The 27,450-nt window shown below is 36.3% G+C and overlaps 1 protein-coding gene across 3 annotated transcripts in view; it reads left to right on the forward strand.

The window, feature by feature from the left end:
• Positions 1 to 27,450, forward strand: part of GALNT13 (polypeptide N-acetylgalactosaminyltransferase 13) — a 576,595-nt gene that overhangs the window by 522,336 nt on the left and 26,809 nt on the right. For all 3 annotated transcript variants that reach the window (XM_038584527.1, XM_038584526.1, XM_038584528.1), the window contains one exon: positions 14,207 to 14,305. In XM_038584527.1, the coding sequence (XP_038440455.1) occupies positions 14,207 to 14,305 (99 nt within the window). The remainder of the gene's footprint in view (positions 1 to 14,206; positions 14,306 to 27,450) is intronic.

A 27,450-nucleotide genomic window follows, 5' to 3' on the forward strand; every position in this document is an offset into this window, starting at 1 on the left:
TAAGAGGATAGTTTAAGACTAAATAGTATCTTCTTGTTTCTTTATCAGCAGTTCAGAAACTTTTTGGTCATATGGGCCTTCCGCTCTTTAAAATTTATTGTGAACCCCAAGAGCTTTGGTTTAGATGGGTTAAAATTATTAATATTCACTGTATTGAAACTCAGCCTGAGAACTGTAAAACCCATTTATTCATTAAAAACAATGTTATACATTACATATTAATATAAGTAATGCATTTTTTTAAAGATTTTATTTATTTATTCATGAGAGACACAGAGAGAGAGAGAGAGGCAGAGACACAGGTAGAGGGAGAAAGAAGCAGGCTCCATGCAGGGAGCCCGACGCGGGACTTGATCCTGGGTCTCCAGGATCACGCCCTGGGCTGAAGCCCGCACTAACCACTGAGCAACCCGGGCTGCCCAATAATGCATTTTTAAAAACATATTTTCCAAAGTAAAGTCAGATAGTAAGATTAGCATCAATTATAGTTTTGTAAATTGCATTACTGCACGGCCTAATAGACGTTACCTGGAGTCCTGTATCTGTTTTGGTATTCGGCCTACTGTGCAGCACATACCACGTAGCCTCTGCGGGACTCCTTGTACTTCACGAGGAGTGAGAGTAAAAACGGCAAGTAAGGGCATCTGGGTGGCCCAGCGGTTTAGCGCTGCCTTCGGCCCAGGGCATGACCCCGGGGTCCTGGGATCGAGTCCCGCATCGGGCTCCCTGCGTGGGGCCTGCTTCTCCCTCTGCCTGTGTCTCTGCCCCCACCCCCCTGTGTGTGTGTGTGTCTATGTGTGTGTCTCATGAATTAATAAATAAAACCTTAAAAAAAAAAACGGCAAGTAATACCTTAGTGTTATTCGGTTTTTTGGTAAAGATGTTATTTGTTTGAGAGAGACAGAGAGCATGAGAGAGAGCATGAGCGGGCAAGGGGCAGAGGAAGAGGGAGAAGCAGACTCCCTGCTCAGTGGGGAGCCTGATTTGGGGCTCAGTACCGGGCTTGAAATGGGGCTTGATTTGAGGCTCCGTATGGGGTTCCATGTGGGGCTCCACAGGGGCTGCCTCCCAGGATCCTGGGATCATGACCTGAGCTGAAGGCAGATGCTGAACCTACTGAGCCTATCTTAGTGCTATTACTGAAATCGTGTTGACTTTGTAGGCCCACTGAAAACCATAGATCCTCTACCATTGTTTTCCAAAATATCCGTTATCTATAGAAATATGTAGTTGGCTTCATTATGATCATATAAACATATTCGTAATATATATTCAGTCATCTGAAATAAGAACCATTTCTTAATTATATGTCCCAAATTGGTAACTTCCCACTTAGTAGGGATTAGTTTTGGGAATCAAAACTAATTTAATATTGGGTTTAATTAAAGCATTTTGACAGAAATTATACAATGCACTTGGAAAATAATTAAGTTTGTCCTTAGGTTGGAACTACCATTTTCTTTTTTCTTTTTTTTTTTTTTTTTGGAACTACCATTTTCTTAGGTCATAATAGTAGAATATCTGAAAATGTGTAGAGTACAATCTAACACTTTTTTGGTTCATTTGCCAAAAATAATAATCTGTAACTTTATCCACTCTCTCACTTTAATCCATACACATAATTTGATTGATTAGAAAATAATTAAAGCAAAAAGTACTGAAACTTAATGGAACCGAGCTGGATTGTCTTTTAAAGGCTGTTTTTCTGTGTCCACATCCCTGCTCTAGTCATCAGATCTCCTCTTCATTATTAGCCATGTAAATATCTCTTTATAGAATCCTTCCATTTACATCTCTTTAACCTTAATCTGAATAATGTAGTGCAAAGTTTCACATGGCATAACAGTGAATGTATGGCTTTCGCTTTTGTTGTTGTTAAGATTTTTTTATTTATTTTGGAGAGAGAGTGTGAGCTGAGGGGAGGAGCAGAAGGAAAGGAAAGGGGGAGAGACAGAGATACAGAGAGAGAGAGAGAGAGAGAGAGAGAAGCCGACTTCCCTGAGCACATGCCCATCATGGCTTGATCTCAGGACCATGAGATCATCACCTGAGTTGAAAGTGAGTTGGCTGCTTAACTGATTGAGCCACTCCTGTATGACTTTTTAAGTGTGACTCCACTTACTTAATATTCCTGTGCCTCAGGGTTCTATTTTTAAAATTTTTGTTTGCTTTTATTAAGGGGGAGGGTTGTTGCCATTGTTTTCAAATATGAAAGTTTTATTTATGCACTGTTACAGGGGTTTATATTCAATACATAAATTATGCAAGTGCTTTTTAAACTAGAACACTGGAACATCTGGGTGGCTCAGTGGTTAAGCATCTGCCTCTGGCCCAGGGCGTGATCCCCGGGGTTCCCAGGATCGAGTCCCACATCAGGCTCCCCCCAGGGAGCCTGCTTCTCCCTCTGCCTGTGTCTCTGCCTCTCTCTGTGTCTCTCATGAATAAATAAAGTCTTAAAAAATAAAATAAAATAAAATAAATAAAATAAAACAAAACACTGTTTGCATGCCAGTTATTATGATCTAGTGCTTCTGAAGATCCCCCATATCTAATACTTACATTTCTTTGTTGAAAAGTTTATTTGAACAATTGTGAACCTGACCATACCCTAAGACGAAGGGAGTGTTTCTTAATTTTTTTTTTTAATTTTTATTTATGTATGATAGTCACAGGGAGAGAGAGAGAGAGAGAGGCAGAGACACAGGCAGAGGGAGAAGCAGGCTCCATGCACCGGGAGCCCGATGTGGGATTCGATCCCGGGTCTCCAGGATCGCGCCCTGGGCCAAAGGCAGGCGCTAAACTGCTGCGCCACCCAGGGATCCCGAAGGGCATGTTTCTATTCTTGTTTAGTGTTTCTCCCACTGCAGTCAGTAGCCCCAGCTGATGAGTGAACATCGATTACTTTTTATAAAAGGGAGTATGAGCAGGGCCTTATAACAAAACAGATAGGAGTAAGGAGGACTTTCTGGAAATTTTCTGGGGCCACCAGAGTGATTCCTGAGAAAGGCCTGTAAAACAGAAACTATATGTTTACTTCTATGCTAAAAATCCAATTTTATGGTTTCTTGCACCAAATCAGGGAAACCTAATTAACTGACTTCCTGAAAAAGTAAAAATATACTGCAGGCAAATTCCTTTGTACAACCTACTGATTTTAAATTAGCTGTCTTCTGTGATAGGTCAGACGGCCATATTTTAATGTACAGAAATAGTTTGAAAGAAAGAGACTGCGCCTTCCTGGGTTTTTGAGACATATCCAAGAAGAGGCAGTTTGTTCTTTAAAAAAATTGCAGGCCTTGGAGGCAATCAGAGGAAGATTGAAATCCTGACCTCATTGCTTACAACTTGAGTGGCACTAGGTGTTCTCTCTGTAGCTTTTGGCAGTGTGTAGATAATCATAAAGGGATGTGGTGATGACTGAAGATCTAGAGCATTTAGCACAAGAAGTAGTAGAGTGCCAGTAGTAACAGTTATCGTAATTATTATAGCTACCATTTGTTGATTTCTTAATAAGTCAAATATTATGCTAGATGCTTTATAACAATTATATTATTCAAAAATCTCAACTCTATGACTTGGGTTTTGTTACGATCCCAATTTAAAATAGAAATTGATATGTAGAAACTTTATGTGATTCACCCATGGGTCACTGAGCTAGTTAGTAAAGTCAGGATTCAAAGACATGTTAGTCTGATACTAATGCTCACTTTTTCTTATCGCTAGAAAGACAAAATAGTTTCTGTTATTTATTGATTTTTTTTAGATTTTATTTATTTATTCGTGAGAGACACACAGAGAGAGGCAGAGACACAGGAAGAGGGAGAAGCAGGCTCCCCACAGAGAGCCCAATGTGGGACTTGATCCCAGGACCCGGGGGTCACGCCCTGAGCCAAAGGCAGATGCTCAACCAACTGAGCCACCCAAGTGCCCCAAATAGCTTGTATTATTACAGTTTGTTTATTCAAGAATGCTTTCATTAAATAAGAAGTGGATTTGGAATCTATGTATTACATGCTAAGGATGCAAAGTCAAATAAGGGAAGCCCTTTGCTCTTAAGCCATTCTGCTGAAATGGGAGCAGGAGAGATAGCAAAAAAGAAACAAATAGTGAAGAAGTTCAGAGAAATAGGGGCGTCTGAGTGGCTCAGTTGGTTAAGTGTCTGACTCTTGATTTTGGCTCAGGTCTTGATCTCAGAGCCATGAGATCAAGTCCCGGATTGGGCTCTGCACTCAGTGGGAAGTCTGCTAGAGATTCTCTTTCTCTCTCTCTCTCTCTCTTTCTACTCCTCCCGATGTTCTCTCTCCCAAATAAATAATTAAAATAAAAAAGAAATTTAGAGAAATAAAAGATGTCCTACATGAAGTATATAGTCATGCTATATAAACTGCTGCTTCAAAACCCCCAATAATTTTTTTTTAAAATCTGTGAGAATGTGTTGTTTTAAACTTTGTGGGGTATTAATGTGCTGTAGTTTTCCACTTTAAAACCAGCCTTAAAGAGAGATACAATCCAGCATCTGTTTCCATGGAAACAGAAGGACAATTTTACCAAACACTACTTCCCAATTTGATTTTGCATAGTCATGTATACATAATTTAAGACAGACATTTTGATAATGAGTTTGGAATGAACTGTTAATGGATAACAGACATTTATTTAAACATTTTTCTTTCTCATTGCTTACCATTAACCATTTTTAGAAGAAAATACAAAGCTATCTTTCCTTATAAATGAAGGTATTTTTTCTTTGCAAATAGAGCCTCAAGGAGGTATCAAGTGTCCAACCTACTTAACAAGATTTTGTTGTGTGTGTGTGTGTATATATATATATATATATATACTTATTTATTTATATTTGTATGCCCTCATCACTTAAAGTGAAATTGGTAGGATTTAACAATTTATAATTTCCTCAAGTTTCAATGTTATTCAAAACCTATTATGTAATATTGCAGTGTATTGGTGAATATTAGCTCTTATCTGTCAATTTCTCTTTATAACTCCCTTAGCTGTATTGGAAGATGCAAATATGATATCAGTTTCTCATTATCCTAGATCACACCAAAATAATCATTAGGAAAATTATTGATATCAGTATCTTAATTTGCTGTTTGAATTTTATTCAGGTAATTGAAATATTCTTTACCCAGCCCATGAATTACATGCAATTTCCAATGGGAAGTTAAAAGCTGTGCAATTGCTTTGAACTAAAACCTTTAAGTAGCTTAATGAAGCATGTGCCTTTTAGGCTCAGTAAGCATATCCTAATGGAATGAGGAAGTCAAGTTCTTTGCAGCATTAAATTCTTTCCTAGCCTTTTAGCTTATATAGATTTAACATGTCAGGTTTTGATCTTGAAAATATAAAGGCAAATTCAAGCATTGAAAAATGGGATTCTAAAGTTGTAAGACCTCAAATTTGGGGGCCTATGACAAGCCAGCATTTAAGAAAAAAAAAATGTATTGTGAGCTATGTAGGGCAACAGGGAGAAGTGGATTTCTGTAGCCAAGTGACTTAACTCTAGAGGCTTACCATTTATATTTGCATATGGCTTTGAAGATGTTTAGACATTAGTCTCTGCATTTCATATTACCTCCTCAATCTCAGAACTCCTTTGCCTTTTGTCTCCTTTAACAATAATAGTGAGTTAAGGTTCTGGTACATATCGTTACTGTTTTCCATAAATATTGTTAAAAAGCAAATTTATGTAACTAAAAATAGGCAGGTGAAGCTGCTTGGCTGCAGGGATTAAGGGTGCCTATCAATGACTGCCAAAGTCAGATGCAAAGATGCTTAGAGATTTACCCTCTGTTGGTAATCAGGAGATCTATTTATAGATTCACAGCCTTCCTGATCTTTCATCAGGATAACCAGTGCGGAAGCCTTGTTTTAGATGACGTACACTAATGTGCACATTCTCTTTACACACGATATATTTCACAAACTCTTTGGGACTGAGTAGCTGATTTTCAACGTAGGGTAACTGAACATGCCTGTGTACAGAAAAAAGATGTTACTCTTCATTGGATGTAACTTTAAAGACTGTTGTAGCCCACCTGTGGACAAAATGAGTGAGTTTATCACCTAAAAAAGATATTTTTTATTTCACACTGCTGAGAATTAGACTAGAACTAATTCTACATTCACTACTCAGGTAGATATTGGCACACACAAAAATGGTTACAAACTATATGCCAGTTAGGCATTTATTGAATTCTCCCGGTGTTCTTGTTGTTTGCTTTTGTTATCCACCAAAATAAATGAAAATGTTTAATGTTCTAGGGCAGCCCGGGTGGCTCAGTGGTTTAGCGCTGCCTTCAGCCCAGGACGTGATCCTGGAGACCCAGGATTGAGTCCCATGTCGGGCTCCCTGCATGGAGCCTGCTTCTCCCTCTGCCTGTGTCTCTGCCTCTCTCTCATTGTCTGTGTCTCATGAATAAATAAATAAAATCTTAAAAAAAAAAAAAGAAAGAAAACATTTAATGTTCTATACTTTGTGTATGTGTTGCACAGGGGTAAGTATTCACGTAATCAGAATTTTTAGATCTTGTAGTCATTAATCAGGGCATTTTGTTCTTTAATACTTATTTGAGAGAGAGCAAATGAGCACCTGAATGGGGGAGGGGGCAGAGGGAGAGGGAGAGAGAGAATCCTAAGCAGACTCCATGCCCAGCACAGAGCCCTACTTGGGGCTTGAGCTCACATCCCTGATAACCCGAGCTGAAATCAAGACTCAGATGCTTAATCAACTGAGCTGCCCTGAGGCCCAAACAGGGCATTTTAAACCCTACATACATAGCAGTCAGCTTGGACTTGTTAAATATATAGATTTTGCACTCATCCCTCTGATTTATGCACAATTTGGTAAAGAGAAAATATACTTAAATGCATATTCACTAGAGCAATTATAATATGGAAACATTAACATTAAACTGGAATTCACTGCAAATGTGCCTATTTCTTCTTTTCAAGTAAAGAGAAACCAAACGAGGTTGACATATGTAAAATAACGATAATGAGTAACATAATGTGCAATTGAAGGATAAGCATGTGTTGGAGTAATTAAAGCAAAAAAAAAAAGCTAGTTTAAGTTTAGATTATTATCTTTAGCATGGATTTTACATATTGGTTTTGGAATGCAAAGGTATGAGGGTGAGGAAGAGTATATGCCCCTTTTTAAAAATTGAGTTCTCATTGTTTCTTGCTATTATAATCCAGCAGAGGGAGCAAAAGCTAATGAACAAACTTGTAAACGGTAAGAACATTACCAAGGATGCTGCTGAGTAGAAACATTTAGAAAAAGACTTGCTGATTTCAAACATAAAAACACAAGTGGTAAAAAATACTCTCAATTTTATGTCATTAAAAATTGTTTTCAAGCAATAAAAGATTATGTGTAAACAAAGGAATCAAAGCAGACAACAATTAAAGTTAAAACTATGTTGGCCCTATGCCACATATTCAAAACTATACCATAACTTAAAGAATGAACCAAAAGACCTGAGATCTACCAGTGTGCTCTACTTATGTGAATGCAGGTCATAAAACAGAATCTGTAAGGAACTTCTAATGAATGAAGATCATGAGTAGTGGTTTGCCTAGATTTTTCTCAGAATTAATGTCATGACCAAGTAATTCGTGTTGTCAGATAATTGGTACCAGTGACAAGATCAAAGTTTTTCTTAAAATTCACTTTTTTGCTTAAACAATGTTCTTTGAGGTTCCAGGGCATTCTTAGAAAGGTTCTGATTTTAAAACCACACAAGATCATCCTAAAGCAGATCATCCTTTGCATCTCAAAAAATAAGATACAGAGACATCTTACAATTTGTAGTAAGATTTGTTTGATGAAGATTGTCAGTACACATTGGTGATCATTTTTATATTTTTAAGAAAATACAGCAGATATCCATAGTGTTGGGTTCATTGACTTAAAAACAACCCCAGTGTACACTAACTTGCCTTCTAAGTGTGCATGGCAACATAAACCTTTTGATGTTGTCTCTATCCAGATGAAGGGTCTTATTTATTTATTTATTTATTTATTTATTTATTTATTTATTTATTTTAGTTGGCTATTGATTCTTCTGTTCCTGACATTCTATGTCCCATCCTATTCGTGTCTGATATCATCTTGGCCATAGCCAGAAATTATTTACATGACCTCAGCCCAACAGTGTGGCACTCAGCATCTAGTCTTCTTGACTTGGTCCCCTACGTCTGATTCTAGCCTGCTTTTGTTTCTTGTTCCATATATCTTCCCATTATCTGAATGACCTATTGTTATGTTTACTCTGGTTGGCTACAACTCAATCCTTCTTGCTCCTTCCACACATCCTTTTTGACAAATACTGCCTGCTTATCTGGATGTCAGGATTATAATAACGTTCCTTATTTGGACAAATTATTTAACTTCATTGTATCTTAATGTTTTCATTTATGAAATGAGGATAATAGATTGATTGTAAGTAATAAATTACCTGTTACACATAAGTGCTCGGAACAGCACATAGCATATACAATTACAATTGCTAATTATTATTATTGGTGGCGATGGTAGTAGCAGTCACCTCATCTCATTCTGACAGCTGTCCTAAACAACTGACTCCTATTTGTTTTTAGTCTAGATCCTAAGTCTAGGAACCTCACCAGATTTGACTTGAGTTTCTATTTTGTATCTTCTTAGCCCCTGCTATATTCTAAGGAACAGGTAATATTACATGTCCAGAAATTACCAAACCACTTTGTGGAATAGTTAGAATATATCCAAATTAGCACAGGATTCTTTTCATGAATTTCCCCCAAATCAGTCTATTTTGGAAATCAAAAAAAAAAAAAAAAAAAAAAAAAAAGGTAGTGGCACCAGTGACACAGTTAAAACAGAAAGAGCATTCAGATAGCAAAACCAAAAATTGATAGAAAACACTGACCACAAAATTAAGTGGCAAGTATTCTCACAAATCCCAAAATACGAGCTATCAATTTCATGACCATGGGATACTCCATGGAAGGAAAGCGATGGGATGTCCGATGGAAATGAGACCCAGATAACACCCAAATTGCCAACAGATACTCATAAGAAATTGCTTCAGGCCAATTTGAGAACAGTAGCTGAAACTGAGAGAGGTGTTTTTACACAATCCACTTTGTAAGTCACTGAAAAATCTCCTTTCTAATGTCTGAAAGGCTTAAGCAACCTGAGACCTGTGAATTCTTAAAAACTCACTAGCTGAAGTTCCTTCTTAGGAGAAACTTCAAGGAATAAGCCCAGTTGAAGAGGTAGAGACAATAGGGACAAAGAAAATGGAAAGTCCAGGTGAAGACAAAAGTGATGAAAAAGTAAAACAAGACAGAATAAGAGAGGGAGACAAACCATAAGACACTCAATCACAGGAAACAAACTGAGGTCGCTGGAGGGGTGCGGGAGAGAGGGACAGGGTAACTGGGAGATGGACATTAAGGATGTAATGAGCACTGGGTATTATATATAAGACTGATGGATCATTGACCTCTACCTCTGAAACTAATAATACATTATATGTCAACTAATTGAATTTAAATAAAATCTTTTTTTTAAAGGATAAAAAGGGGGGCACCTGGGTGGCTCAGTAGTTGAGCGTCTGCCTTTGGCTCAGGTCATGACCCTAGAGTCCTGGGATCCAGTCCCATATCGGGCTCCTTGCAGGGAGCCTGCTTCTCCCTCTGCCTGTGTCTCTGCCTCTCCCTGTGTCTCTCATGAATAAATAAATAAAATCTTAAAAAAAAAGAAAAGAAAATATAAGCGATGAATAGAACCAACCAGGGGATCTCAAAAAATAGAAGGCAATTTTGTTGAACTCTTCAGAAAAGTGCAGGAACAGGAGAGCTAGACTTGTGTAGTGAGAAGTGGTCTCCCATGTGAACCTTCCCTGTCAGGGACAGCTGGAAATGTTTGCCCTTCAACTTCCCCACTGCATACTGAAGGAATCACCTTTACTATGAAAACCACCTTTTCTTTCCATCAGCGCCCAGAGTTTTCAGAATGATCCACAAAACAGCTAAGCCCCCAGCTAGCAAGTACTCTATTGTGTTCTCTTGCTCAAGGGGGTTTTAACCCTGAATATACGCTCCAATCATTTGCAGAGCTTTAAACTGTCTCCTGGTCCTTCTCCAGACCATTTGGATCATAGTCTATGATGATGAGGCCAATCGGAAGTATATTCTAAAAGCTTTGCAGGTGGGAACCACTGAAAAAGAACTTACTTTAAAAAGGAAAAGTAATTGTAATTGTCATGTCACCATATAATATCAAGACACTGCACACCTCCCTCCAGAATGGTGGTTGCTAAACTTTGCTGCACATTAGAATTACCTGGGGAGATTTTTAAAACCTCCAATGGCCACGTTACACCCTCTACTAACTAACTGGGAATGTGTGGACTTGGATAGTTTAAAGATGCCAGGTGATTCCCCCCCAAAAAAAGAAAAGCAAGAAATGATCTCCTCATCAAACCTTCTCTCTTAAAAAAAGCAAGAAATGATCTCCTCATCAAACCCTCTCTCTTAAAAGAGGAGGAGAATTGGACTCATAGAATAATAAGAACAGCAATAGTAAGAGAGGATGGCCACAAGAAGCACAAAGATAACGTGAGGAGAATGATCTCTCTGTAAACAATGCAAGGACACCAAAGCTTTATGCTCACGGACAAGAAAAATATAACCTAATATTTCAGAACAAGCTAAAAGAAATTGTATAATAAAATGTAGAAAACAATGCTATAAATAAAATTTATATTACCTCTTAAATAAGAGCCAAAATTGCAGTAAAGATTTAGAAATTAAGGAATGAATTCATTTAGAATCAAAGGCTAAATTTGAAACAACACATGAGTCAATAATCCCAGAAATCCCCATTAATCTCACTTTTAATAGAAGGTGACATATAGAGAGATAAGCAACAAGATCCAACATGATAGGATTTCCTAGTGAGAAAAATCAAAGCCATAAAACAAAATGAACATGAGCACCTATAACTTAAGAACATGCACCTGAAAGTAAAATGGAAACTACACATTGAAAAGGAATGCTATGTATCTGGAAAAGTGATCCAGAATGAGCAATATTATGATGCATTGTGATAAATCTATTAAACTTTAAAGAAAAGAAAAAAATTAATTTAGCATTCAGGCAAATGGACATTTGTGAAAAAGAATAAGGTAAAGAAAACCAGATTATCATTAGACTTTTCAAAAGCAACTATTTGTGCTGGAAGTAAATAGCATAATATTTTAAATATTACTCAAGGAAATAGATTGTGAGCCAAGAATTTCAGATATACCAAATTGATTTTCAATAGAAAGGCCACAGATGTATTTATCAACATGCAAGAACTCAAAATGTTTTTTCCCAGTAAATGGAAACAGAAACATCATTTGGCTGTTTGCTCAAGCAAAACCTTAGAATGCTTCTTGATGTCTTTTTCCCCCTGTCATAGCTCACATGCAATTCAACTGCAAGTCTTACTTGGTTCTATCTTAAAAGCTTCCCAAATTTGGGACCTCTGGGTGGCTCAGTGGGTTGCGTGTCAGGCTCTTGGTTTTGGCTCAGGTCATGATCTTGGCATCCTGAGATCAAGCTACCCCTTCCCCACAACTCCATGCAAGTCTATTTGGGGCTCTTTCCATCTGCTCCTCCCCCACATACACTTACACTCTGTATCTCTATGTCTTTAAAGTAAATCAAAGAATCAATCAATCTTAAAGAAAAAAATGCCAAATTTGACCTATCTACCTCTATTGTTATCCTACTATTTCAAGCAGCCATCATCTGTAGCTGGCAGGACTGCAAGATTCCCCTTACGTGGTCCTCTGCTTTCACTAATGCCTCCCTCTGGTCTGTTCTCCACACAGCAGCCAGAATAAGCTATTGATAGGTCATCCTCATGCTTAAAAATGCTTCTGTCAAGGTATGTACTGGCCTGAATATGGCTTTGAATCTGTCATCCAGCAAAGAGACAAAATATTATAAATGATTCAGCCTGGAGTCCCTATTAATTATTAACTAGTGTCTCTTCAAGTACTACGAACCTAGCAGAGGTCTTTTGAATCAGATTGCATTGCATAGCTTACATAAAAGGTGAATTAATCACTTTGTGAGATATTTATTGCCCTAAGTATTATAGAATTACACTGTTCTATACTTTTTTAGGATAATAAATCCACAGCATTTTATCATTTCTCAAGTTTGCCTTTTATGAAATGTTGACAAGAAAAGTCAATAGAAAGGACCGAAGAATATACCTGTATGTTATGTCTTGATTAGATTATGCGAAGCATAGGCAGACTGATATGCTACATCATATATAAATTGTTACCTTTTTCAATCCTATCTGAGCTAAAGGTCCCCCCAAAATCTTGAACTTTTGGATATAGTCTCCATATCCTCCAGTGCCTGAACCAACCTACATCAGATAACCTAAACCCACCAGTATGGGACTTGCACATGATTTTGCTTCTTGAAGCTTATATCTTTTCTCTTTATTTTCTTTAAAGATTTATGTATTTATTTGAGAGGCGGGGGGGAGAGCACAAGCAGGAGGAGGGGCAGAAGGAGAGGGAGAAGCAGATTCTCTGCACAGGAAGTGGTGGGGCTCCATCCAGGACCTGAGCCCAAACCAAGAACAATGCTTAACCTACTGAGCCACCCAGGCGCCCCTCCTTTCTCTTTAATATTCATGATGTATTCTGTCCTTTCTAATGGATTGCAGCTCAGATTTCTTGAGGAAAGCATCTATAATCCTGCTCTAAATCTCAAGGCATTTAAACAGGGCTTGACAATTCTGCTCAGCTCTTCCAACCCTTCCAAAGTATGAATTCCAATCCCTATTCTTCCTAATTGCTGACTGGGGCCCTAATGCAAATCACACCATTTTTCCCAACTCCAGGAACCATTACTTGACTTTTGGGTTCTACGTCATACAAAAGAGTGATTCACATAAACCTAATCCATCCTCTTTAGAAGTTTTTGATCTTATTCATTTGCCAATATGAAGAAACATGTGGTTAAAGCATAGATAACAAAACAGATATATATGCAAGTAATGTATGAGTGAACAGTAAAATATACATGTTCTAACGAGTCAGAGATAAGAACTTTTCAGAAGCTGAATGGACAAATATAAATACATACTTGGGATTTAGACTAAAGGAAGACTTAAAAACATTCCATTTATTAGAAATGCCATTTTGATTATTCATTTGTGCTTGATTTAGTAATTTTAGCATCTTTAAACTCAATAAATGGCTTTCGCAATTACATGTGTTTCAAATACATATTAACATTACATTAATTATGGAACTAATGTAGTATTTGAGTATAAACCAAGCATCTTATGTTTGGCAATTTAATCTTGTTTTTAAGGAATTTTTAATGTGAAATCGCCATTTAGTCTTGCAGTAGCTTTTTTTAGGGTCAACTCTTTTCCATTACATTTGGCATTAGGAATGAAAAGATTGTATGAATATGTTTTACATATTTACAGAAATAAACAATAATTAATCTTTATTAACATAGGATGGAACATCTAGTAATAAGGCAGTCTAAAAACACATAAATTTGAATATTTAACCAATTTATTTCAATTCCTTTGCATATGTTGCCACAGGAGTTCAAGAATAGACTGTTTTTTTAGAGAAATTTGGCAAATGTCCTAATTTTAAAAGGATTTAGGAAAGAATAATTTGTAATATGTAGATATTTCCTTTCTTTGATACCATGCTATAAATGAGGAGTGCCTCTTGATTAGCTGCTAATGACAATGCCATTGCTGTTCAAATTTACTTTAGTAGGAGATCAGAATTTGTACAAAATTAAGAATAGACAGAAAAAGAAAAAGAAACACTTAAAACAATGAGCTCTTCTTGGAGAAATTTCCTTGCAAACATGTATCATCTTGTTATCAATATACAATTTGATGATACCAGGAAGATTTTCTTATTTTTTAAAAAATATTTCATTTATTCATTCATGAGAGATGCAGGGAGAGAGGCAGAGACACAGGTAGAGGGAGAAACAGGTCCTTGTGGGGAGCCTGACACGGGACTTGATCCCAGGACCCTGGGATTATACCCGAGCCAAAGGCAGATGCTCAACCGCTGAGCCACCCAGGTGCCCCAGAATTTCTGATTTAAATCACTATCTGACTTCTGTTTTTGTGTGTTTCCTCTAGATAAGAAATGTTGAAACCAACCAATGTTTAGACAACATGGGCCGCAAAGAAAATGAAAAAGTGGGTATATTCAACTGCCATGGTATGGGAGGAAATCAGGTAAACTCTTCTCTCTCTCTCTTTTTTTTTTTATCAGCTTCATCTTTGGGGGAAAATATTGCTATGAAAACTATCACAGTAAAACATGACTCACATGCCAATAACAATAAAGTTTTAGCTTAGGAAATTAATGGGCCCTCAAATCAAGAACTTATTTGGCTCTTTTATTACCCCAAGTATCTTAAGAAAGCTTAAGAAAGCACCACACAATTTAATAAATAGGACAACACTTTCAGTGAGCCCAATTAATGAAGATAGCCAAATATTTTAGACATGTCTCATTTTACCATGTATGAGCAAATGAAGGCTACATTTTGCTCTACTAACTAAATAGTATAAAATAATCCCTCAACAATCACGATGTTTTCCCAATCAACATTGGGAAATTAATTCTAAATTTCTAGTGATTATTCTAAATTTATTTTGTCAATGTTTATGTATATCATGTTTTCTATGAATTTCTGAGATTCAGTAAAATTTTAAAATGCACAAATAAGCACACCTGTTATATATTTGCTTTGGGTATCTGAAGATACCCTTTGAATGAGGTAAAAATGTAGTATTTAAACAAAACTGATGGCTGACTAAAAGTCTAGGATAGCTTTTTTTGTGTGTTGCAGTCCAATTATCAGAGATCTGTCATATTATAACAAAGATTCTTGTGCTCTCTTTAAATGTTGGAAAGTGGCTCTGCACATGGATGTCAGATGAAGACTCATGTGGAGGCTGCTTAGCTCTGGGTCTTCAGGTGGAGGAGCCCTGCTGTCATGGCCATCTTGAGAGGCAAAATTTGGAATGTGTAGGAATTCATAACAGAGTTTTAGGTGCTAATCCACTGTAGACAAGTTATCCTCAAAAGTCGAGGAGAAACGCACCAGTGAGTTCTTAATCTAGTTCATTAGAGTGAAATAAGAAAGTAAAAGTTATTCTATGTAGCACAACATCATGGTTATACTGGCAATGCACTGGTAATGCAGCTGAATGTGTCAAGAATCTACAGAGAAAAAGCAATAACCCTACTGAGTTTTGACACCATACTTCAAATAGAACCTCTGTGATTTAATAGAGAACATTCAAAAATGAGATTTTCCTCTTAAACAACAAACAAAAGAAAGATTAAAATCCTAATTTGTATTCCAAAATCTCAACTTAAGCAGAAAGATATTTAAATCAATGTTTTTAAGTTATAGCAAGAAAAATAACTTTGTGAAAGAAAATAGGAGCAATTTAGAGAGAATAATGGCAGAGCATTCAGAAATGGTCCAGCTTTTGTACTGATTCACAATGAATGTGAGAGGCCTCTACTACCCAAACCAATAGAATCCCAATGAATTTAACTGGAAATGGCAAAAAGCTTAATTGTTAGAGGACTAAATGTGGAGGGTTTAATTTTTTTCACAAATGGAAGTAAGAAATCTGAAGGTAGTCCACTCTTGACATTTTTCAGGTCTTCAGTGACTTGTCAAAAGACAAAAAGTTTCTTTCTATTCCTCAATACTTAAAATTAACTCTTATCATCAGCTGATCACATGAGGGCTGCTGAAACTCCAGACATCACATCCACATTCAAGGCAGGAAGAAATCGGGGTAGAGAAGAGCTCTAGTAGCCACGACTGTCCCTTTATTAGGAAAAACAAGATTTCCTAAAGGCTTTACACCCTTCCTCTAAGTCTCTTTGACTAGAAATACTTTACTTGAATTCCTCTAGCACAAAAACACAGAATATTTTACTAGACTTAATGTGTAAATGTCCTCACGGTCTATATACCATGGATACTGAGTGGACAAATAGAAGTGTGTTTCAATGTTTCAATGTTTCAATGTTTCAATGACAAATAGAATGTGTTTCAACAGCTTATGAAAAATGTTAATCGATCATCTGCTCCATGATGACCTACAGAATTCCAAAAACCCACATTATTTATGACATCATTTTGGTTCTAATGCAGGTGAAAATGAAAATAGGTAATGATAAGGATGACAACCTAGATGAATTATCCTCATAGATTTTTTAAGTTGCCATAGTTCATGTTAAAAAGATTACCAGTCATAGACCTGTATTTGTCTAAATGACACAAAACACCTGGATCATCACTGTTGAAAATTACATTATACTGTTAAAAAATACATTATGTATTGTTATAAATTATTCATTTATAAGTGTTCAAATACCCAGAAATAAACTATTCCACTGTACCATAACCTTGTTGGCAGGGACTATGTTTTATTCTTCTCTTCATCTCCAGTACTTGGCCACGGGCCTGGGATTTGGTAGGTAACTAATAACTAATAATCAAGGAAATAGATGAAAGAATTCATGGTTAGAACAATAAACTTATACCTCAGTACTATGTAGACATTGCCATAGAATGCTGTTATTGTCATCGTAACCAAAATTATGTGAAGACACCGATCTTAGGGATTCATAAATAAAGTGAACACACAATAAGTAAAAAACCCATACCTGCATATATCCTAATGTCCCTACATTATCAACTTAATGGCAAGGTAGAAATTAAACCCAGTATTTTTCCATCTATATAAATAGTTACTCATGTCTGCAGATATGCATAGGAGACAGTTTACAGGAGACCTTTTGGCTGTAACACAAACAATGGACCCAATTCAATATTTACCAAGACAGGAATGTTTAAATAAATTGTGGTGCATCCATAGTATAGAATAGTACATAGCCACCACAGTGAGGGAAAGAGGTCTATACGTATTGTCATGGAAAATTAAAAGGAGGGAAAAAATCTAGAATAGATTTTACTTTGAATGACCTCATTTATAAAAAATATATGTGAACATTTTTCTCTATAAAGCATCTCTAATGTCTATATTTATATAGATGCAACATAATCTGTTAGAAATGAATAGAACTCTACCTGGAATATAGTTACTTCTGGTGAGAAGAATGAGTTCGAATTAGAAACTATACTTTTTACCCCACATTTTTCTGTATAATATGTATTACTTTCATAATTAAACAAAAATAGAGAAAATGACTAAAATAAAAGTATCATTTTAAAGCATTGCTCTAACCTGATTAATTGGGTCAGTTAAGGTAAATTACTTCATATTTTTTAGCTTTAATATTTGATTTGTAAAATGAGTAAAAGACTTTTGCCCAATTTTTTTTCCTCTAAAGATTAGTAAAGTTTAATAACTAACACTAGCCTGTCATATACTCACTATTGCCATTAATTATTCTCTTTACATATTTCCATTTCTATTCTCAATTGTTTCTCTTTTCTCTATAAGAGAAAAAAAAAAAAGCGTCCATTCAGTGGCTAATGCCAGAGGCAAGGTAAATGCACAGCACTTCCTATAGTATTGTTAAGCTTAATGAAATGAATTGCCTTTCCTGTTGTTTTAACGTGTATTGTGAAAAAATTAAACCATCACATAAAACCCTATTATAACTTATACTTTGATGGAACTCAATATTTCTTGGATGATTAATCCTAGTCGGTCCCTAATTAGGGACATATTTACATTTTTTACTTACTTTTTAAAAGAACAGATTTTAGGAATTTATTCTCAGAGCTACCTTCCCTGTTTTTATTTTTATTCTTATGTTACCATGGAAGTGGTATCTATTTTTATGGTTATTTAGTTTAAAATTTTTAAAAGTAGCCCCAACCCATATAAAATATTCAAGTTTCTCACTCCTGCTTTTACACAAAATCCATAACAAATGTTAAGATTGTTTTTTAGCATTTCCACTCAGTTTCATTTCTAAAAGAAGGTGCTTTATGCTTGTGACAATTATCTCTTAACCATTTCTCCTTGCACAAGAGTTTTGGTAATTTTTTTTTTTTTTATGTTCTTGGAGATATCAGGAAGAAACTTACTTTTCAGTAGTTGCTGAAAATCTTTTTCTTAAACACTTAAACACTCAAATATCCAACATATTCTCCCTTCACGCCTAGCATCTGCAGGGCTTGGGATATGGTAGGCACCTAGTAAAAACTAGCCACATAAATGAAAGAATGCATGGAAGTTTTTGTAGCAAGAATACTTTAAAAATAAGGCACCAAGTGTAGAATTATTATTACATTCAACATTTGATCATCTTTAGGTATTCTTTTTTTTTGAGGTATTCTTTTAGAACCTTAGTAATAAGAATCTTCTGTCTCAAGGAATAATGACAAAATTAGAAAAAGTCCATTCCTATCTGTTCTTGAAATGCTTTCATTAACAAATAATATGGTGATCATAAAACACTTTCAAAAGCATGGCAGAAATAGGAATTTGATTAAAACTTGAACATAAATTTTTATAAGTGAAAAAACCTTACGGTTTCCTGGTAGAAAGTATGTCACTAAAAGTTATGGGATTGTCTTCTCTATACTTCTGAAAAGATGAAGTTGATTCCTGAAAGCATTTCCATGTCTCCTACAATGCTTATGACTCAGATTTGTATCTTCAACCCCAGCCTCTCTCCTGAACTCTGGAATCTGTTGCCAATTAATTATTGGGAATCTCTACAGGCATCTCAAACTCAAATATTTCCAGACTGTGCTCATTTTCTTCTTTCACATAAGCATCCAAAATTGAAACCCAACATAGACACTTCTAAAGTTTGATTGGTCACCCAATCCTAATATTTGCATGAAAGTAATTTATCTTGATTCCTATCGCTAAGACTCTTTAACTAGGGCCTCTATCTTTGTTGTAGCCTGTGTCTTCTTTCACCTATGTGGTCAGAAAACCTCATTATTCCACACGTCAAATGGAATTCCATACGTACATTCTGTATATGCCACATTATAATTAAACGTTTATTAAAATCTCCAGCAATTCTCCACTGCCCAATGTTACTAACATAAAAATTCCTTAATTATGTATTCCTTAGTTATGTAGATAAACAAAACCCCACATAATTTCATCCTCATCTGACTTCCCAGCATTGCCTCCCTTGATGTTGTAACAGTTTTTGTGTGTGTGTGTGCTGCAGACATATGTCTTATGTCTATTCCCTGTAAGCTCTGTGCATTTTCCCATCTCTGCAGTTCACTGATCCTTTTCTTTCTACTTGCAGTGTTGACCGCATACTACTCCACTCACAAACTTAAGACATATTCTTTAAAACCCAAATAACGGGGGATCCCTGGGTGGCGCAGTGGTTTGGCGCCTGCCTTTGGCCCAGGGCGCGATCCTGGAGGACCCGGGATCGAATCCCACGTCGGGCTCCCGGTGCATGGAGCCTGCTTCTCCCTCTGCCTATGTCTCTGCCTCTCTCTCTCTCTCTCTGTGACTATCATAAATAAATAAAAATAAAAATAAAAAAACAAATAATGTAGCTTCTTTTTGGCTATCCATTGGCTAACAACTTCTTAAACCTTAACAGGGCATATTTTAATGAATACACACTGTAATTTATTTAGTCAATCCCTTATTATTTATACACAGTACCATTAGTGAATTTTTATTGTTACAGATGAAGCTCATAAATAAACTTGTAGCTAAAATCTAGTGAGCACCGTATTTACTTCTTTAGAAATAGTGTCTAGAAGTAAATTTGATAAGTGAAAACTTATGCAACATTATAAGGCTTTTAATATATAGTGACAAATTGTCCTTTTTAAGGTTTTACTTGTCTAATGGGACTAATCACTAAATTACAAAGAGGCACTATGATAAATATTGTACATACATTACTGCTTTTGATTCCCACAACAATCTATGAAGTACTAGTATTATTATCCTGATTTTACTCATGAGTCTAATGGGAACCCTGAGAGATTGGTAATATGATTAGGAGGTAAAGCCAATTTGAATCTAAATCTCGCTGACTCCCCATCAAGAATACGTTCATTGCATTTGTATTGATTTCCAAGCCCTCGCCCCCAGGATTGTGATGGGAGTAGACAACCCTAAACGGGTATTATATTTTTGCTTTGTTCTGTTTTTCATCTTTGTCAATTTAGTATGGGAGAAACATTTTATCTTATTTTAAATCGTATCTCTAATGTTATCAGTACACTTAAGCAGTTCAAAAACTGACATCAATACTTTGTGTAGATCTTCTAGTCGGGTTTATGCTTTTGTTTTTGCTTACATTTTCGTTGGTGGTTGAAGGAGTTCTTGTCTCTCTTGTCCACTTATAAAAATATTTTATGGAGACTATTACCTTTCGTGATACCTGTTCCAGATATTTTTTCTGATGACATTTTGTTTTTAGTGTATTTTGATGTGCAGACTTTTAAATAGTTTATGTATTTCAATCACTGCTTGCCTTTATGCTTTCTCTTTTTTGATGTAAAAATACCATTCTTTTTTAATGAGGTGCTTTTAAGTGATATTTACATCACCTTAAAGGAGCCCATATCAAAATTGGCAAAAAGACCTTCATCTTACTGGCCATATATTATATCTGACACTATTTTTTATTTAGCGTTTATATAAAATATATTTATAATTAAGTACAAATTAGATTAATATAATATTTATAAAATAACCATTTTTCTTTAATAACAAGTGTCAGTATAAAATTTTTAAAAATCCAGTGGTGAATGTTTTCCCTTTGGGTTCCCAAACCTTGGTAATAAAAAGGTGAAAACTCAGCCCCAATACATATTGTACTCATTTTTTCTAAAGACAAAAATATAGAACGGTGGAAAAAATACTCATATTTTAGCAAATGCATTTATAATGTTTCTCTTTCTCCCTGGTGCCACTGATTTGGAGAGAGCTAGAAAGCATATGGAAACATTCCATGTAATTTATTGTAGTAAATGATTCACAGGCATTTTTCAAGGTAGCAAGCCTTTAGGGAAGCTTATGCTGGCCATTTATTAAAACCTAGTTTTCTGCCAAGGTAAAGAAGAGATCATTAGGTCTTATCCATACTTTCAGACAAATGTCTCCTCTTCTAAAATGTAACTACTTGTATCTAAGAAGAATCTAAACCTATGCCAATAAACAAATTTTGAGAGTAAACAAATTCTCTCAATACAGACCCTCTCTTAGAAAAAGCTTAATTATTTTAGTAATGCATTCTAATGTACTCACAGATTGTAATGAATACATTCCTTCCAACGAAAATGAATTGACTTTACAGTTTGCATTTTTATCAGTACTATAATTACTTAGAAGCCCTTTCTACATTAATTTGGTCCCCTTTTAGTAAAGTTTGCACAATAGAATTAAAATCACCAGGGTAAATTTGCAAGTGAAATGAAATGGCCTGGGAGGAAAGAAGGAGCATGTACTATTCATTAAATGTTTAAATGAGCTGGATACAGGCAAGCTAGTGAAGAGCATCATTATTTATATTAAAGGAATATCTAGTAAGTTTGGAAGCGATTGAAATTTGCAGGAACTTAAACGTAGGGTATGATTTTTGTCTACTTTGCCTGGTTAGAGTGTGTCCTGGCATAAAAACAAATAGCAAATCTATCGTGTTCAACCTCCGTCTTTCCTTGGTAGGAGTTACTCAGTGATTGTGAACTTGTTTCTTAAGGTTTCCTATAAAATGAGCACTAATATTGGCCATTTCTTAGATTTATCTTTTCCTCTAGGTGTAATTTTATGTATCTCTACATACCGACAGTTAATATCTGTCACATGATTTTTTTTTCAAAAGCTATGGAAAAATTGGCAGCTCTAGTTAACCTAGAAAGCAATTTTACTATTTTCCTGTAAAGTACTTACAATTAATTCCCTGAAATTCTACATTCTTTTAAATAAGACACACGTTTGGCTTTGAGCTTTCTAGCTATTCAGTAGGAAGTTGGTTATATGATTCATTGTGTCAATAATATAAAAACAAGCCACCTTCAGAAAGGTTCAGTTATTCCTGGTGTTGAAATGATAAAAATTTCTACTGTGATTCCTGATAAAGAAAGCAACAAGGAGGGATACCAGACTAAACTTAGAGGAACAACAGTCCTCAAGAAGTCTTTTTTGGGGGCTCCTGGGTGGCTCAGCCGGTTAAGCGTCTGCCTTCGGCTCAGATCATGATCTCGGGGACCTGGGATGGAGCCCCAAGTTGGGCTCCCTGCTCAATGGGGAGTCTACGTCTCCCTCTCCCTCTCTCTCCCTCTGTCTCTCTCAAATAAATAAGTAAAATCTTTTAAAAAAATAAAAGTCATCTAGGGAATCAACAACGATATCAAAGTTACGTCAGTGTACGTAGCAGGACAAAAGAAATATTTATTCTGTTATTAATCAATTAGTTATGATGTATCATATCATCCTATGCTCTACAGGCCTTAAATTTCTATAGGGTTAAATGTTAAAATATTTTGAGCTTTCTGGGAAATTCAGGTAAGTTTATATTCATGTAATTAAGGGATTCTCAGAATTTTTTTAAGACTTCCCTTAAAAAGTTAAATATCACACACTCTCAGAAAGAAAAAAGTACAATACTACTCATTTAATAAAATCCCAACACACACACACACACCCACACACACACTACTTCTCTTATCTCACACCCTCAATAGAACTTTTCTTACTGAGAAAGCTAAGCTGTTAGCACAAAAATCTACTAGATGAAGAATGTTAGCAGCATCAGTCTGTTCCCTTAGCTCACCTGTTTATCTCCTCTGCAGCCCACGTTAAGTACAGACTCCAAGCTTTCCGCTAACATTTCCAACATAAGCCTGACTGCATTCAACCATTTAGTCCCAGCTGAGCTTTTCTCCTCTGCGCTATTTCAATCTTCTGAACCTCATTCCTTTCTCCATTTTATCAAGTGCTTTTCTCCTGACTTAGTATAATTCTTCTTCACTTAACATCTTAGTCTTATTATTACTTTATTACTCTAAGCTATTTCCTTGTTCAAGTAATCTTCCTGCCGACATTTTCGTATATTTAATATTAAAAAATTGATAATGTGAATGCATGAATCTACTATATATAAAGAACGTTAAAGTCCTTTGAAATGACCTCCTGTTTTTCCCCCTTAGACCACACGTATGCCTAAATTTCACTGAAGATATAAATAATTATTTGAATTTACCATTTGAAGCAGTTTATAGTAGATGAGGTAATAATTTCATCTTGGCTTTATCTAGTAGTAAAGGCTACTTTATTAGCTTCTAAGGTGAACAATGTCTGTGATTTCTAAATTAACAGAGTTGGCTAGCCTACTTTTATATTCACCTGGAGCCAAGCAGAATCCATACTTCTAATTACTTGCTTTGCTGTTCCTAAAATACTCTTCATCTTACTGAGTTCTTAATTCTACCATAGTTATTAAATTTTATAGAAGAGAAGTAACAGGTAATGTTACTGGAGAATGTCTCAGAACAATGTGAAAATTTTGAGCAACCTGTCAGTTACCAGAACCTACTGGTTTAAAGAAAAAAAAACTCCGTTAATCAAGAGTTCCTTGAACACTGTATGTATACCCAGCAATGTACGGTCACCAAGACGAATGTGAAAATATACCCAAAACTCAAACTCTTTTTTTGTGAATAAGGAAGTTGATAAAGATGCTATTCGTTTCATGGACGTGGAGGCCTTCCATAAGTGTCCCTAAGAGAATTTCTTACTGCACTGAGCATTAGGAAGAATGGGTTGTCTCCTGTGAAACAGGTTTTTCTTTTCTTTTGTACTGCCAAACACATGGTTCATCCAGGGGAAATTAAGAGTATTCTCTGGAAAAAATATTTATATTGGCCTTATATTGGATTCTTTTATTCTTGTAAACATTACCATTGTTTACGCAGATGGTTTTTTTTTCTCTCATTTCTCACTGTGGGCGTGTTACATATCAATGTAAAATTCTATTCAAGCCTACTTCCACCTTTTTATAAGATGAAATATAAACAAATAAATAGGCACAATCTCTATACTCCATCTTGATGAGAATACAAAACAATCATGTTTGAAACAAAAATATATTTAGATGCCTTTGCCTTAGGAGCCATTCAGAAAAAGGTCTGCTAAGAGCAGGGGTGAGTCTGGAAGGCTTCACCAAGCTGCCGCTGGGCATGGAGAATGGAGCATATGCAAGGACAGTGAGGATACTGGCCCAAATGGAGTAGAAGGTCTGTACTGAGGAGAGAAGAACATTAAGTTTTATAAGGAGAGGAGCTAAGATTATAATAGAATGTAAATGTCAAGCAAGGGAATTTTTATTTGAAGGGACAAAAGGAGCAAAGAGCTTTCAGACTGCAAAGGTTGTCAAAGGAGAGCTTGTAACCTGTTTCTAATACAACCTCATGAAAATACCTGGACATGAACTTGTGTTATTAAAAATGACAAGGTGAATACAGCCCAGATGAAAAGGGCTTTTTATTCTTGTTATTTAGTACCCAAGTATAATTTCACCACAAGTGGGGAGAGACTATAGAACATTCTTTCAGTTCATTTCTTTTATTCTCTTATCAAAGGACTTGATCCAAAAGAGACCAAGAAGCTACATGTAGTATATACAGAAATGATGTTTCCATTAAAGAAAAAAAAGCTTCAGTAGGTTACCATAGGAACAGCCTAGCGTCCATTCCAAGTTCTAATAAAGGATCTTAGTCTAATGAAAACCTACCAGGTAGGTATATTTCCACTCCAACTTTCTAGTTTGCTAACTTTTAAAAGTAGATTTAGGGAATGTTCTTTTTATTTAAAAAAAGTATAAAATGTGTGTGTATCAGTGAGGATATGCAGAATTTTTTTGAGACACTGTTTTTTGCAAAAATAAAAATAAAAAAAAAATAAGCCTGAAAAACTCAGAGGTGCATTTTATGCTCTTTGTAACTTCAAGGAATGGTCAAAGTGGCCTTTATAGCTCACAATGGACAGTGTTCAATCCACGTCTCACACACTGCTAAGAGCAAGTGCCACTTCTATGTGTCAAAAATGGTCACATTATAACTGCATCTACTAAAGAGACCTCTTCTTCATCTTGCCAGGGAAACAAGTGGCCCAAACAAAATTTATGATAGGAGTCTTAGTGTGTTACAGATAAATCTAATATAAAGATATATCCCCCAATTTTTGACTGAAGTTTTTAGACACATGGTAAAATTGACCTCTGAGATCTCCTATAAAGAAGAATTCCAAATAATTTATGTAGATAATCCCCCTTCCAACTCTCTTGCCCACCTTGCTTGTGGACTGTGCCTATTGAGTTGCTTTCAAACAGTAAAACATGGAAGCTGGTAGTGGTGGTGGTGGTGGGTGACTCGACAATGGACAAACATGGCTGATATCACCCTGGGTAAGTGAGCAAGGCTCTACATCGTAAGTCATGTCGGTAGCATGCAGCCTTGAAATGATGTGATGAGAATGGCACTTCACCTCCATGGTCTTCCTCTCAAAAGCATTCTAACCACAAGATAAAGATTGGACAAACCCAAACTTAGGGACATTCTATAAAATACCTAACCAGTGCTCCTCAAAACTGTCAAAGTCATCAAAAAGAGGAGAATTTGAGCATCTGTAAGAGCAGGCTGAGGAGACATGATGACTCAATGTAATGTGGTATCAGATGAGATCCTGGAAAAAAATGAACATGGGATCAAATGGACTCTTTTTGGAAAAACAGTGAAATCTGAATAGGCTAGAAACGTTTTCTTTTTCTTTTCTTTTCACTTTTTTAGAGTTTAATTTTTTAAAAATATCCAAGAAGCAAATGTTAAGTGTGTGAAAAGATGTGGGATTTGGGAGGCTGATAGGCTACATGTCAGAGACGGGTTTTATAAAGTGAATGAGTGGGGGAATTTATTTCACATTTTCAAGCCCGGGGATGCCTGAGTGGCTCAGCCGTTAAGCACCTGCCCTCGGCGACCCAGGGCGTGATCTTGGAGACCCAGGATCGAGTCCCGCATCAGGCTCCCTCATGGAGCCTGCTTCTCCCTCTGCCTGTGTCTCTGCCTCTCTCTGTGTCTCTGTGTGTCTCTCATGAGTACCTACAAAAACCTTTAAGACACACACACACACACACACACACACACAAGCCCCCTCCTCATTTGTAACGAGAGGAAATACAATGCTTATCCTGAAAGGTCATTGAAGAAACACATAGGATGAGGCCTAACTTATCTCCATAAACAATATGTTTAAAATGACTTCATTCTTGCCTAACACAGGGCAGGCCGCCCTAAAGGGCATGGGCTTTCTCTCCAGTACGGGCGGCCCAGCCTCCGGAGCCAGAAGCTTTACCCTTCGCCTGAGCACCTGCCGCAGAGCCGCTCTGCCCGCCGCCCCCCCCCCCCACCCCGGGCCTGATCCCCCCCCCGGAGGGCCCCGAGCAAAGTGAGGGCGCCGGCGGGTATTATCCCCAGCTCCTTCCCCCCTCGGGGGGCCGCTTATTCTAGAGCAGAGAGCCGCAGCGCTGTAAGTTCTAGTTATCCACAGTGGGCCTAGTTGTAATGTGCTTTGTTAGTTCTTTTTCCTTTCCTACTCCCCTGCTAGTCTTCCCTGGGATCATCTGGCTCCTAAACTACTTGCCCTTGAATCTGTGTTTCAGTCGCAAACTAACTAGCAAACTAACTAGAGCCTGATCTTTGTTTGCGGCAATGAGGAACACCAGAAATAAAAAGGACTACTTTAAGCTTGAAACCACCTAGAAAAATTTAGTTTTATTCGCAGCCAGTACAAATGTTGTAATAATCTGGAGGCTAATTTTTTAAATTATGTCTAAAGAGTAATTTACTTTTACAGATAAGGGGCAGTTGTAACTGATAGAAAGTGTATCTTTGTGCCATCTAAGACATTATAATTTGCCTTTTGAGGCTTTTAATATATTTTATATATTCAATCATTTTTGTCATTTTTATCCAATGCCATATACCAGACTTCCAAGAAGTGCCTAATGATACAGTGTAAGTGCAACCTTTTAAGATAAGACACATTACCAAAATACCGGTAAAAATATATTCAGGAAGGATGGCACAAAGTCTTTCACCATGAATTTGTGGCTAAAAATTCTAAAACAAATAGACTAGTTTATAAAGGTGTCACATGAATGGTATATATTATTGCTGCTACATCTATCTTTCATTTGCAGGCATAAATCAATAAGAACCTCAAAGACCAAATATCTTGGTGCTCCATGGTATCACCCAATGAGATAGTGATAGAGGGAAAGTATGTATTAAATTGCCTATGACTGAAGGAAATTATCCTATCCAATAATCCATTTGACTTTCTTTGCAATTTATATGTGTGAGGATAGATTGTTTAGA

The sequence above is a fragment of the Canis lupus genome, chromosome 36 (assembly GCF_011100685.1).
Source record: "Canis lupus familiaris isolate Mischka breed German Shepherd chromosome 36, alternate assembly UU_Cfam_GSD_1.0, whole genome shotgun sequence".
Lineage (NCBI taxonomy): Eukaryota > Metazoa > Chordata > Mammalia > Carnivora > Canidae > Canis > Canis lupus.